We start from the raw sequence: 12,622 nt of genomic DNA on the forward strand, positions 1-12,622 counted from the left end.
TATACATTAAGAAGGTCTCTTGCTAAATCAATAGAAACAAGTCCAGCTGAACATCCCATACCTGCTAAATTATAATTTTTACATGTTTGTTTTAATTTATACATATTCATTAACATAGCTGAAATTGATGGTGTTGGATTAAATAATGAACAATTACAAATAACAATATCAATGTCTTTACTTGGATCAATTCCTGTTTGTGCAAATAATTGATCACAACAATTTTTCATAACAATAGCACATTCTTCACGTGATAATGCCATAGTTGTTTTAAATGGATATTCATGGAATGGTCTTGGTAAATATGTTTCATTTCCAAGTCCTGTTCTATAAAGAAGTTTAGTTTGGAAGTCAATATATTGTTGTTCAAATAATCCACATTTAACAATAATATCTTTTACTCCATCTGCTGTAATTTTAAGATTATCATCTGGCCATGCTACAGCAAAATCAACTAAAAGAACTTGTCTTCTTCTTGTAGCCCAATAATAAACTCCTCCTGCAATTAATCCAAGAATAATTACAAATCCAACAATAAGAACACATTTATTACTTTCTACAAAAATTCCATTACTAACATCAAGGAAACTATACCATGTCTTATAACTTATATAAAGAATTATTATTGGAATTGAATATAAAATACTAGTTACTGTAAAGTCAATTCCTCTAGTTAAAGCTGATCCTCTATTAACATTAGCTTTTAATGATGGTAAAATTTCATTTTGTTCTCCAATTTCTTTTGGATACCAATAATCTTTTAAACTTCTTTCTTTGTCTTGTTCACTTGACATTAAATTAAATAACTAAGTTCTTGTATATCTTTTTTGTTAAGAAAGAAAAAATTTCAAGGGTTTTTAATAGTTTTCAATACTATATTAATAATATTATTTAATAATTAATTTCTATTTGTCTTTTAAAAATAAGAAGAATAAAATGAATGGAAAAAATAAAATCAATACAATGTTTCAAATCAATGATACACTTCGTGAAATCATATTTTTCTTTTGAGTCTTTGCTAAGTTAACAGCTTTTTTAAGTGTAGAAAAGATAACTTTCATTTCTTCATCATTAGAAAGATAAAGCATATATCTTTGATCTTCACTATTATTTGTTGGAGAAGGAAAAACTAACATAAAAGTAGTTTTTTCATCTTCTACTTCAAAAACTTTTAAATCAATCAAATTAATTTGATTTAAAATTTTGTCTTTATTTTTCTTTCTTTTTAAGAAGATAACAATGTCATTAAAAAGAATAATACTACACACATTAACCATTTTACTTGCTTTAACCATTACTTGATGAAATTCAGCAAGAAATATTCTATTATCCACAGGTGATAATTCAAGTTTATTTGTCCATTGTTTCAAAGAAACTTCATTTTCATATTTTCTAATTTCTTCATTAAGCCAATTAACTATTTTATTTGCTCTATCTTTAACTAATAATAAATTATTATGTTCTTCATAATTTTCTGGTACATTTTTTGATAAAGTTTCTAATAATAATAAATATCTTGGTAATCTTTGAATTGGGTAAATTAAAAATGTTGGTATATAAATTCTTTTAATACCTAAATCTAATGCTACTTTTCTTACTTTTTTTGATTCTTTTTTTAATTTTTGATAATAATCATTTGCTTGATTACAACGAGTCATATATTCTTTATAAATTTCTTTCATTTCTTCACAAAAATAACTTTCAAATAAATCGGCTATTTCAACCCACTCTCTTTCTTTTTGTTGTTCCCATCTTTCTTCTAATACTTTAAGAAATTTTTGTTGATAATTTGAAATATCTTCAATATTAGAGAAAATGTCATAAATTTCTTTTTCAGTTAAAACTGATTGAAAATTTGGTTTTATTTCTTCTACCATACATTTAAGATGTTCACAATATTCTTGTTCAGTCGTAACAATTTCTTCTACAATTTGTTTTGCTTGTGTTTTTTTCATATTCATATCAGCAAATCGTTTTACTTCAACTGAATCTCTTCCGATAGTAATTCCTGATGTTGGTTCTATATTTTCTTTTAATAGTGTTAATATTTCTATACGTGCTTTTTCTAATGAATTATTATCATTTAAACTTGTCTTCAAATAATTTGCTATTTTAACTGTTTGAAGTTCTTCTCTTAATCCTTCATCAACAGCAAGATTTCTAATAATATTTAATATTACTAATCTTAATGATGGATCATATTGATTTAAATGTTCAATACAATTTCTTAATCTATCTGCTAATGAAAATCCACGACATACATCAAGAAGATTTGAGTCAATTGTTACAGCAAGTATAACAGTTAGTGCACATGGTAATGTTTCTTTTATTTTATCATTTTGATCTCCAATTAATTCTACTGCATCAAAAAAGATACCTGATTGAATAAATCTTTTTTCATATCCTGTTGCTAGTGTTAATAATGCACTAATTTGCCATACACGAATTGTTAATTGACCACCAGTTGATATAAGAGGTTTAATAAGTTGTAAAACATTATTTAAAATAACTATTTTACGAAGTTTTACAGCTAATTCTTTATTTGGTGTTTTAATTAATTGAAGAAGCATTGCAGAAGCGAGTAATTGTTCATCATAAACATGAGAATAAAGTATATTAAGAATTGCATAAATACCTTCTTGTTTTACGAAACTGATTTGATTTGCTGAACAAGTTAATAATATACATAAACACTTTCCTGCTAAATTTCGATGTTGTACATTTCCTCTAAAAAAAGAAAGTAAAGGGTCAATAAGAGGTTGTAATAATGTTTTATCTTCAATACTTGTAGAAGCATTTAATACAATTTCTAATGTATGGGCAGTAATACTTGGATCATCTCTTGATTGTAATAAACTTTTTAAATCTTCAAAAACAGTTATGTCATACTTTACTAATAAATTAATGAAATAAGGATATATTGATAATGCATGTACAATAAATAAAGAAACTTGTAATGTTCCAAAATCATCATTTGAACTTTTTAAAAGATGTGTATATAATTGTGGATGAACCCTCAATAAAAATTCTCGGAACATTGGTTGTGATATTCTTTTTAATATAAAAGATAATCCATTCTCTCGACTTGATGGATCACTAATTAATGTATTTAATTGAGTAACAATAGCTAATTCTTTAGAACTAAGAGATACGTCTGGTAAAAGATATTGTTCGATGCTTTGCATTTAACAATAAAAAGATCTGATTTTTAATTTTACAGATATGGACGTAAAAAAAAAATTTATTTGTTTTATACGTGATTAATAAACGGTTTTTCGTTATTAATTTTTTATTATCAAAAATATTTTTGGTTATACAACTAATTTTGTTCACTACTCTTCGTTCTTCTTCTTAACCATCTTTCTTATTTTTTATTACATATTCTCTTTAAATTGTTTTTCTTTTTTTGTTTTTGTTCTTGTTCTCATTTTAAAAATAAATTTCTATTTTTAGAATATTGTCATAAAAATTATCAATTTTGTTTTTTACTATAATAACATTATTTATTCATCATTTGTTTTTATCATGACTTTATTGATGATGTTTAGAAATGGTATTACGTTTAAGGAAAAAATTGAAAATAATCGGGATTTTTTTATTCTTGATTTTATTTTGATTTAAAATGAGGAATTGAAACAAGAAAAGTGAACAACATAAAAAGAAATTATCTAAAAAATTAATAAACATCAATGACATCAAAGTTAATAAATGTTCAACTAAAAGACGATGGAATAGTTCTTGTATTTGACGAGCTCCAAAGAAAGCTTGATTACTTTGATACACAATGGGCTGAGAGTCAAAGAAAGAACCTGGAAATGCAAGAAAAAATTGTTAGTCTTGAAAAAGAAATAACAAACCAAAACGTAATTCTTAAAAGTGTAATGATATTATCAAAAGAAGTTACCGAGATTAGAGACTTAGTTAATAAGTTAAATGAAGAAGATATTCAGAAAGAAAAAAAGATTAAACAATTGCAAGAACAACTTGAAATAAAAACTAAAGAGCTTAGCCAAATAAAAGTTGATAATGAAAATAAAGGAAAGGAAATTGAACAGATAAAAAGTCTAAATGAAAAAATTCTTAATAATAAAGATATTGTTGAAGAGAAACAAAAACATCTAGAACTCGAAAGTCAAAAATTAAATGGTATTTCAATTAACAATATACCTCATACAATTAAGTGTTTAATTTGTCAAGAATTAATAGATATTGATTCAGTAATTTCTCATATTGTTGAACACATCAACAGAGGAGATAATAATATTAAATCTTTGAATAATGGAATTCAGATTCCTCCAGTAATTAATAAATCAACAAGTATTAATCAAACAAGTACTTCTCATCCCCAACCAATAGTTTCATCTTCATTGTCTACAACTCCTGCTACAGAAAAATTACCTGTTGATTCAAAAAATATTGAAATTAAACCAATAAGTTCAAAACAAGTTGAAACTAAACCAGTAGAAACAAATCCAGTTGAAATTAAACCAATAACTCCAAGTCCAGTTGAAATTAAACCAATAACTCCAAGTCCAGTTGAAGTTAAACAAGTAGAAACAAATCCAACTGAAATTAAACCAATAATAACACCAAAACAAATGGAAATTAAACCAATAATAACACCAAAACAAATGGAAATTAAACCAATAATAACACCAATTGAAGTTAAACCAATAACCACCCCAAGTTCAGTTGAAACAAAGCCTAGTGAAACTAAACAACCAAGTAATGAGTTATCAGAATGTCCTGTTTGTTCTAAGAAATTTCCTATTAACCAAATAGAGAGTCACGTGAATAAACATTTCTGTACAGAAGAAGAACCAACTTTTGCTTGTCCTTTTTGTGGAACAGATATGGGTAATTCTAGTAAACTCCAAAAACATGTTTCCCAAGTTCATTCACGTGAAATTAAGTAATTTATTCATTTGTTTTAAAATACTTTTTAGTTAATAATATTATGGAAATTTTGATAAGTCAAAAAAGAATATCTCTTTCTAATAATGATGAAGAATTAGTTGTCGGTGGTTAAAAAGTGATATTTTTAACTATGTGAGAAGTTAATTATTTGTTATTTAAAGGGTATGAAGAAATATCTTAAATATCAATGGGTAATTGTGAAGTTACAGAACAAAAAAGAAATTATTTCTTCAATATAAAATTAAATGGGATTCCTTCAAAAATTATTACAAATAATGAAAGGACAATAACACACCAAGAAGATAAGAGATGTCAAAAAATAGATAAGAATAAAAATCTAACAACATCTATTAAGAAGAATTCTAATAGAGAATGTTCTTTTAAACAAAGAATAAAAGAAGATCAGATAGATGATTTTGATTTACCATTTTATTGTGATTTTAAAAGAATTAGATTAGAGGCATTGTTTCAAACAAATTCATTTGAAGTAATTTATTATTCACATAAAGACGAATTGAGTCAGAGACAATTAAATTCAGTCATTCAATTTAAACAAGATATTATTCTCTTTTGCCTTTTGGAAAATAGAAAAGTTATAGGAATTAGCTTTCATAATCAACCATCTATTCTTAATCTTAAAGTAGATAATATATTTATTCTTGATCCTGACAAAACAAAATTAATTTATCCAAAACAACAATTTCCATTAATGAATGATGTTACACATAGTAAATTACATTATAACACTTCATTACTTTTATCTGTTTATGGAGCATTTTGGATTACAAACTCTTTTACATTAAAGTTAAGTTCAATAATTAATACTGTCTATTACAATGCTTCATTTTTGAGCTTTTTTAAAAGACCAATGAAAATTCAGTCAATTAGTGTAGTAATCCCTCACTATTAATTTAATGTTATTATAGAAAAATACGATGACATGAATTTTTAATTATTTTTTGTTTACATATAGGACAATAATGTACTCCTGGAGTATCAAAAATAATATTAAGACAATCTGAACAATATAAATGACCACATTTTGTTGTCATTACATTTCGTGTAAGGTCAAAACAAATAGGACACCTAATTCCTTCTAACTCTTTTGTTGGTTTTAATTCTTCAATTCTCCTATGTTCTATTTTTATTTGTTCTTCAGATTCTTCATCACTACTATAACCTTTTTGTCTGTAACTCTCTTTAATATATAATGGATCAATATTTAATTCAAATCTTCTTCTCTGAACTGGTTCTCTGAGTACATCTACATCAATAATGTCAATGTGATCATCAGTTAAATCTATGGTTTCAGATATCTGTTCCATTAAATTAAATTTTAAAGTTCTTTTTTAAAAAAAAATCACAAAAATCACATACTAATTAATTATCAATGAATTCATCTGCCTCTGGATCATAACCAATCACTCTAGAATCAATGTCAAGTCGTTTAATCAGTTCTCCCATTGAAAACTGTTCACCATCTTCATTTCTGCACAATTCGTTATGTTGAATATCAACTAATAAATCTCGAGATATAGATTTCCACTATTCATTACTCATTTTTTTCTATTTAGAAAAAAAATAAACAAACTTTTTTAATCAACTGATCCAGATTTTTTCCTTCACATTTCTTTGCACTTTTTGCTTTTGCTTCAATTGCTTTTAGTTGTTCCTTTGTTTTTTTATGCTTACAAATTAATTCAACTTTTAATAACTTTAATTCATTAATATCTTTTGGTAAATCATCAATAGTTGATTGACTATTTAATTTATACTTACATGATGGTGTAACAGACACATGAAGCCTACCTTTTGTTGATGAAGTAGATTTTCTAGTTGCTCCTTGAGAACATTTTTTTTCTTTTGGAGGAATGTAATAAACTTCATCATGGTTTGTAATCTTCTGAATTACTTTAGCATCTTCTAAAATTTGAAGACTTTTTTTAAATTCATTTATTCTATGATTTGTGATTTTTCCAAATCCTTGAAGATCTTTCTCACTAAAAAAAATCTCATTACCTTTTCCTATTGATTCTAATATCTTTAATGCCAATGCATCTTCACCCATTTCTATTCTTTTTATAAACTGTCTTTTCTATTTCAAGTTCTTTTTAATATAATTCCTCAATTTTATAATTGTTATGTATCTCATTATTAATTAAAAAAAAAAAGTGGTAAATAAGATAATTTAAAAAATAATAAAGTAAAATAAATTCATAATAAAAGTATAGTTTGGGTTGAAATAAAACAAGTTACAAAAATGGATTTGTATTTTTTATTTCTGACAACTAGTTGATAAATGAAGAAATAATAAATAATTCTAGTTTTGTTCTGTTAAAAAGGAATAGAGAACAAACGAGGAACAATGAGAAAGAGATAAAATGATTTAAAATAGAAATAACTGAGGAGTCCAAGATAACAACAGAAAAAGAGTTTATGGATTTTTTAAGAATTCTTTTAATAGAACTATCTTCTAATTTTAAACAATAAAATGTCATTCAAGATGTCCCTTTTATTACTTTTTATTTTATATTCTAACTCTGAGAGACTGTGCATTCCTATAGCAGAAAATTGTCTTGATGGATATATAGACGAATTTGGAGAACCAATTCAACCGATAAATTGTCGTGAAATTTCTGTGAAACAAAACTTTATTTATTCTAGAAAATGTTCTGAACAATTTAATATCATTCCAAAAATTTTTATTAGTGATACACTTTCTTTTACTATTGAATATGGCGCTCTTGATAATGGAGAAATTTTAATATTTGAAGAATATAGTACAGTACTCATACATGGAGATTATTCAGTATTTAGTGGCGATAATGTTCAATTACACAAATACTGTCAACTAACTTTTGATAATGTATTAACACTTATAAACGCAAATATCCTTCTTCAAAATTCTCAACTTTTTACCGTTAAAGAAACATTGACATTAATTAATTCAAATTTAACAATTCAAGACGCTCAAATTGTAGTTGAAAATTTATCAACAGGTAAATTGAATTGTTATAATTCTACAATTCATATGCTCGAAAATTCATTCTTTTATATTTCTCAAATAAATTTAACACAATCAACATTATTTACTTTAAAATCTCCAGGAATTAGACAATTAACATCATTTATACTTTTCGATTCTTATTTTTTAAATACTGATGGAGATTTATTATTTAACAATATTCATTTAGAATTATATGATAAATCAATATTAACTCTTCAAAATGGAAAATTATTATGTTTTAGAAGTAATGTTACAATTTATAATAGTTCTACTATTTTTCTTGAAGAACAAGCATCCATTAGTAATGCAGTATATTTTAACGCTTTTGATAAATCATCAGTTATTATTGGTGAAAATTCTAAAATGCATACTAGTAAATCGTTATGTCTTTATAATTATTCAAAATTAATAATGAAAGATAATAGTCAAGTTACATCATCTACAGGTCTACAACTTAATGATAATAGTGTTATGGAAATATCACAACACTGTTATTTTACAACACCAAAAGTTATTCTCAAAAACAGAACAAAAATTTTGTTAGAAGATTCTTATTTTATTTCACAAAAAAGTGGGCAAATTATATTATTTGATGATTCACAATTATTATTCAATAACGTAATAATTTCTACTGAACCATTGATGGATGTTATTCTTTATAACTCAAGTATATTTCATATTAAAAGTTCATCTTCATTATTTGCAATTCTGTCTATTTATGATAATTCATCACTACATCTTTCTGACTCTTTTGTTTCTTTAAATTCCATCGAAGGAAATAATAAAGGTATAATCGATAGTAAACATAGTTCTATTCATTCTACATTTGTTACAATATCTGATTATTTTCAGCTTCTTTTAATCGATACTACCTTTATTGGCATAGATACTTTTAAATCATTTCAAAATTCATTTATCTCAATGAAAGATTCATCAACAGAAATTTTAAATCAATGAGTAATTCATACAAAATCTCCAATTTCTATCGAAGAATCATTTTTTATTATTGGCGTTAAAAACGATTCTCTTAGTCAAAGTATATTAGATATACAAGAAAATACACATTTTATCATTTCCACACTAAAAAATAGTGAATTATGGAGATTGTATAACACTAAATTAATGATTAGTTCAATATTGATTGATTATTCATTGGACTATTGTTTTGAATTTATTATAAGTAGTTCAACAATTTCTGATACTTTTATTGAAACAAAATATTTAAAATTCATTAATAATAAAAAAAGAATTAGATATTGTCCAAAAGTTATATTTAATAAACGTGTTATTTGTATACTTAATGGTACATATTGGAAAAATTCATATGATTATCAATTAGAATATCCTTTTACTCAAATAGATTGTCCATGTTTTGGTTCTGATTGTTCTATTAATACTTCTGTTAAAGAACTTTATTTTCCAAATGTACCTATTACAACAAAAATTAATGATTTCATAACAAATTTATATTTTGAAGAAAACAATAATCTTATTAGTGTTACTTGTCAATCTCAAATCGCTCATTTCCCTGGAATGGTTTCTTTTCAATCAAATTCAACAAACTTAGTTATTCAACAAATTACTCATGACCAAAATGGATATTGTATTCTATTAGATGATACTGTAAGTTTTCCTTCTTATGAAAAAACTATATTGACAACTTCTACTTTTTCTGTTAGTGGAATGTCATTTACTTTATTTACAAAAGAATCATTTATTATTTATATGGGAGAGTTATTTACTAATTATGTTTTAGATATTAATTCTATCTTTCCAATTCTTCTTCTTTCAGTTAATGGATATAAAACTACTGATTCAGATTCATTTTGTCATTTTGGTCTTATTAAAAATAATCAAAATATTTGTCTTAGAAAAGCTAGTATTCAATGTCCTTCTTTTACTTATCCTAATTCTGATTTTACATCATGTCTTCCATGTATCGATATTCATTGTAAATGGTGTAACAATGAAATGTGTTTTGTATGTGCTGATGATTATTTATTATCAATAGATGGTGTTTGTGTTATGTTAAGTGATAAATCTCATTCAACAAATAATCACTTGGTTTATTGTGAAAAAGGAAGAGTTTTAAATAATATATGTACTGATTATGACATTAACGAACCTTGTGTTTTATCTTATGAATCAAAATGTTATCAATGCAATGGAGATCTTCATTATATTTTAAATGACAATAGTTGTTCAATTTCAGAACATTCATTAGTTGTTGGAACAAATTCTATTATTCAATGTGACGATGGGTATTATGAATTAAATGGAATATGTATTTCATGTAAACAATTTGGAAACCAATGTTCTCAATGTTCAGCAACTAAATGCGAAAGATGTGATGATGGAACTCCTCTTCAAAAAGATGGGACTTGTAGAATTCCTTATTGTCAAAAACAAGAAAATGGAAAATGTAGTATTTGTACTGATGATTATTCTACAAATATTATTGGTTATTGTGAAGAGAAAATTGAAAATTGCCAAATTAGGTCTATTTCAACAAAAGAATGTATTATTTGTCAACCTGGTTTTGTTCTTCTTAATGGTCAATGTTATAAATCTATTCAAAACTGTGAAACTAATACTCAAGTAGGTTGTCTTAGATGTGAAAATTCATATTATGCATCTGAAGGAGTATGTAAACCATGTGATTCTAATTGTAAAACATGCCTTTTAGAGAAAAATAAATGTTTTAGTTGTGATTCTGGATATTATTTAACAAATCACATGTGTGAAACAGACTCAATTATTTCTGAACGATGTTCCCTTTACTCTATTAATGGTAAATGTGTAAAATGTAAAAATGGATATTATAGAGATGGTGTTTCATGTATTGATTGTGATATTTCTTGTTCAACATGTAATAATGCAAATGGTTGTTTAACTTGTAACTCAACTAATTTTAAAAATGGAGATAAGGTATGTGTCCCTAAATCAACTATCCAAGGTTGTGCTGTAGAAATAACAGAAAAAGGTTGTTCTAAATGTGATGACGGTTATTATCTGAATAATAATATTTGCGATAATTGTTTAGATTCATGTATATCATGTAATGATAGATTTACTTGTGATAAATGTGCTAATGAAACTGTTTGGTATTCAGGTAGATGTATTTATTACAGTAAAATACCATATTGTATTAAAGCAGAAAACTCTCGTTGTACTAAGTGTTCATTTGGACATACTATAATAGATGATACTTATTGTTCTAATTTTTCACTTCCATTATGGATTTTAACATTAATTATAATAGGAGCCATCTGTTGTTTGGGTGTTCTTATTTCTATTATAATATCTCTGACTCTTTTGAGATTTAGAATATTAAAGAAAAGCAAGTTAAATTATACTTTAGAAAATATGTCTAAAACAAAAGTATTACAACACCGTTTAGATGACTTTATTGTATGTGACTTAAGTAAAATAACTTTCAACTCTACTGATAACCCAATTCCTGTCAGAAGTATTTCTGTTCAATCCATTTATATTGGCAACTCTGGAAAACATCCAATTTTAATTCAACTTATTTCATTCAAAAATAACAAATTTAAAATAAAATTTAAACCAGATGTTGTTAACCTTAAACCAAAGAAGATGTGTAAAATTAAAGTTTGTGTCTTTCCTTTTTGTACATTGACAGAAGAATCTACTATTAAAATACATGTTAAAAACATAATATTACATAAATCAAAATATTCTTATATAAAACTATTACTCAATACTCAAGTTTCATGTTATATTAATGAAGATGACTTAAAACAATTTGAAAAAATTGGTGAAGGGTCAACAGGAGTTGTGTATAAAGGATCATATAAAGGACATCCAGTTGCAATTAAAAAAATTAGAGATAGGTTTTTAAACGTAAATGAAACTGAACAGTTCTATAAAGAAACACAATTACTTTACCAATTTCGTAGTGATTACGTTGTTTATTTCTATGGATCAGTTATTAATTGTTCAACTTTTATGTTTGTTACTGAACTGTCTCCATATGGTAGTTTTCATAATCTTGTTGTAAACAAACCTGATACTTTTAGTAAAAAATTTAAATATAAATGTTTATTAGACACTGCACATGGTATTCAATACCTTCATTCTAATGGTATTTTACATAGAGATATTAAACCAGATAATATACTATTATTTTCTTTAGATGAAAATTTATTAGTTAATGCAAAATTGACAGATTTTGGGTCATCAAGAAGTGTTAATATGTTGTTAACAAATTTAACATTCACGAAAGGAATTGGAACACCTGCATACACAGCTCCAGAAATATTAGATAGTGGACGTTATAAAAAACCAGCTGATATTTTTGCTTTTGCTATTACAATGTATGAAATATTAGATTGGAAAACACCATATAATACTCCTTTATTTCCATTTGCATGGAGTATAGCTGATTTTGTTACTCATGGAAAAAGATTGATGAAGACCAATAAAATAGATGATGAGGAATATAAAATTATTCAGAAATGTTGGGTTGATGAACCAAGTCAACGAATAACTGTAGAAGAAGTTATTTCTCAACTCCAAAAGTTGTACTCTAATTAAAAAAAAAACATTGTATTTAAGAAGTTAAAATCAAATTAAATAAAATCTAAATAACGTTAAAAAAAAAAGTGTAATCAATAAATAAAATCAATAATTATTTTTTATTATTAATACACATCTTAATACTATTTGTTTGTT

General features: G+C 25.2%; 8 protein-coding genes across 8 annotated transcripts in view, besides 10 other annotated features; 4 read left to right on the forward strand and 4 right to left on the reverse strand.

The window, feature by feature from the left end:
- Nucleotides 1-794, reverse strand: part of EDI_216630 (3-ketoacyl-CoA synthase, putative) — a gene marked incomplete at both ends in the record, with an annotated part of 930 nt that extends 136 nt beyond the window's left edge. The window contains one exon of the mRNA XM_001733390.1: nt 1-794. This exon is cut by the window's left edge and continues 136 nt beyond it. Within this exon, the coding sequence (XP_001733442.1) occupies nt 1-794 (794 nt within the window).
- An 80-nt stretch (nt 795-874) lies between these two features.
- Nucleotides 875-905: a sequence feature (AT_rich).
- Nucleotides 906-968: 63 nt separating this feature from the next.
- On the reverse strand, nt 969-3,185 carry EDI_216740 (Rho/RAC guanine nucleotide exchange factor, putative; the record flags this gene model as incomplete). The annotated part of the gene is made up of 1 exon (XM_001738740.1): nt 969-3,185. The coding sequence occupies one exon, from the start codon at nt 3,183-3,185 to the stop codon at nt 969-971; it is 2,217 nt and encodes a 738-aa protein (XP_001738792.1).
- Nucleotides 3,186-3,278: 93 nt separating this feature from the next.
- Nucleotides 3,279-3,309: a sequence feature (AT_rich).
- Nucleotides 3,310-3,361: 52 nt separating this feature from the next.
- Nucleotides 3,362-3,452: a microsatellite.
- A 237-nt stretch (nt 3,453-3,689) lies between these two features.
- EDI_216750 (uncharacterized protein) lies at nt 3,690-4,916 on the forward strand (the record flags this gene model as incomplete). The annotated part of the gene is made up of 1 exon (XM_001738741.1): nt 3,690-4,916. One exon carries the CDS (start codon nt 3,690-3,692, stop codon nt 4,914-4,916), a length of 1,227 nt encoding a protein of 408 aa, XP_001738793.1.
- Nucleotides 4,917-5,104: 188 nt separating this feature from the next.
- On the forward strand, nt 5,105-5,827 carry EDI_216760 (uncharacterized protein; the record flags this gene model as incomplete). The annotated part of the gene is made up of 1 exon (XM_001738742.1): nt 5,105-5,827. One exon carries the CDS (start codon nt 5,105-5,107, stop codon nt 5,825-5,827), a length of 723 nt encoding a protein of 240 aa, XP_001738794.1.
- Nucleotides 5,828-5,837: 10 nt separating this feature from the next.
- EDI_216770 (uncharacterized protein) lies at nt 5,838-6,242 on the reverse strand (the record flags this gene model as incomplete). Its single annotated transcript, XM_001738743.1, has 1 exon — nt 5,838-6,242. One exon carries the CDS (start codon nt 6,240-6,242, stop codon nt 5,838-5,840), a length of 405 nt encoding a protein of 134 aa, XP_001738795.1.
- Nucleotides 6,241-6,278: a sequence feature (AT_rich).
- Nucleotides 6,279-6,297: 19 nt separating this feature from the next.
- On the reverse strand, nt 6,298-6,985 carry EDI_216780 (uncharacterized protein; the record flags this gene model as incomplete). The annotated part of the gene is made up of 2 exons (XM_001738744.1): nt 6,298-6,462; nt 6,509-6,985. The coding sequence occupies 2 exons, from the start codon at nt 6,983-6,985 to the stop codon at nt 6,298-6,300; spliced, it is 642 nt and encodes a 213-aa protein (XP_001738796.1).
- An 82-nt stretch (nt 6,986-7,067) lies between these two features.
- Nucleotides 7,068-7,088: a sequence feature (AT_rich).
- A 5-nt stretch (nt 7,089-7,093) lies between these two features.
- Nucleotides 7,094-7,142: a microsatellite.
- Nucleotides 7,143-7,408: 266 nt separating this feature from the next.
- Nucleotides 7,409-8,881, forward strand: EDI_216790 (uncharacterized protein; the record flags this gene model as incomplete). Its single annotated transcript, XM_001738745.1, has 1 exon — nt 7,409-8,881. One exon carries the CDS (start codon nt 7,409-7,411, stop codon nt 8,879-8,881), a length of 1,473 nt encoding a protein of 490 aa, XP_001738797.1.
- A 165-nt stretch (nt 8,882-9,046) lies between these two features.
- Nucleotides 9,047-12,484, forward strand: EDI_216800 (protein serine/threonine kinase, putative; the record flags this gene model as incomplete). Its single annotated transcript, XM_001738746.1, has 1 exon — nt 9,047-12,484. The coding sequence occupies one exon, from the start codon at nt 9,047-9,049 to the stop codon at nt 12,482-12,484; it is 3,438 nt and encodes a 1,145-aa protein (XP_001738798.1).
- Nucleotides 9,139-9,170: a sequence feature (AT_rich).
- Nucleotides 11,465-11,494: a sequence feature (AT_rich).
- Nucleotides 11,968-11,995: a sequence feature (AT_rich).
- Nucleotides 12,478-12,597: a sequence feature (AT_rich).
- Between the last annotated feature and the right edge of the window lie 25 nt (nt 12,598-12,622).

The sequence above is a fragment of the Entamoeba dispar genome, genomic scaffold (genome assembly GCF_000209125.1).
Source record: "Entamoeba dispar SAW760 scf_1105229461679 genomic scaffold, whole genome shotgun sequence".
Taxonomy (NCBI): Eukaryota; Evosea; order Mastigamoebida; family Endamoebidae; genus Entamoeba; species Entamoeba dispar.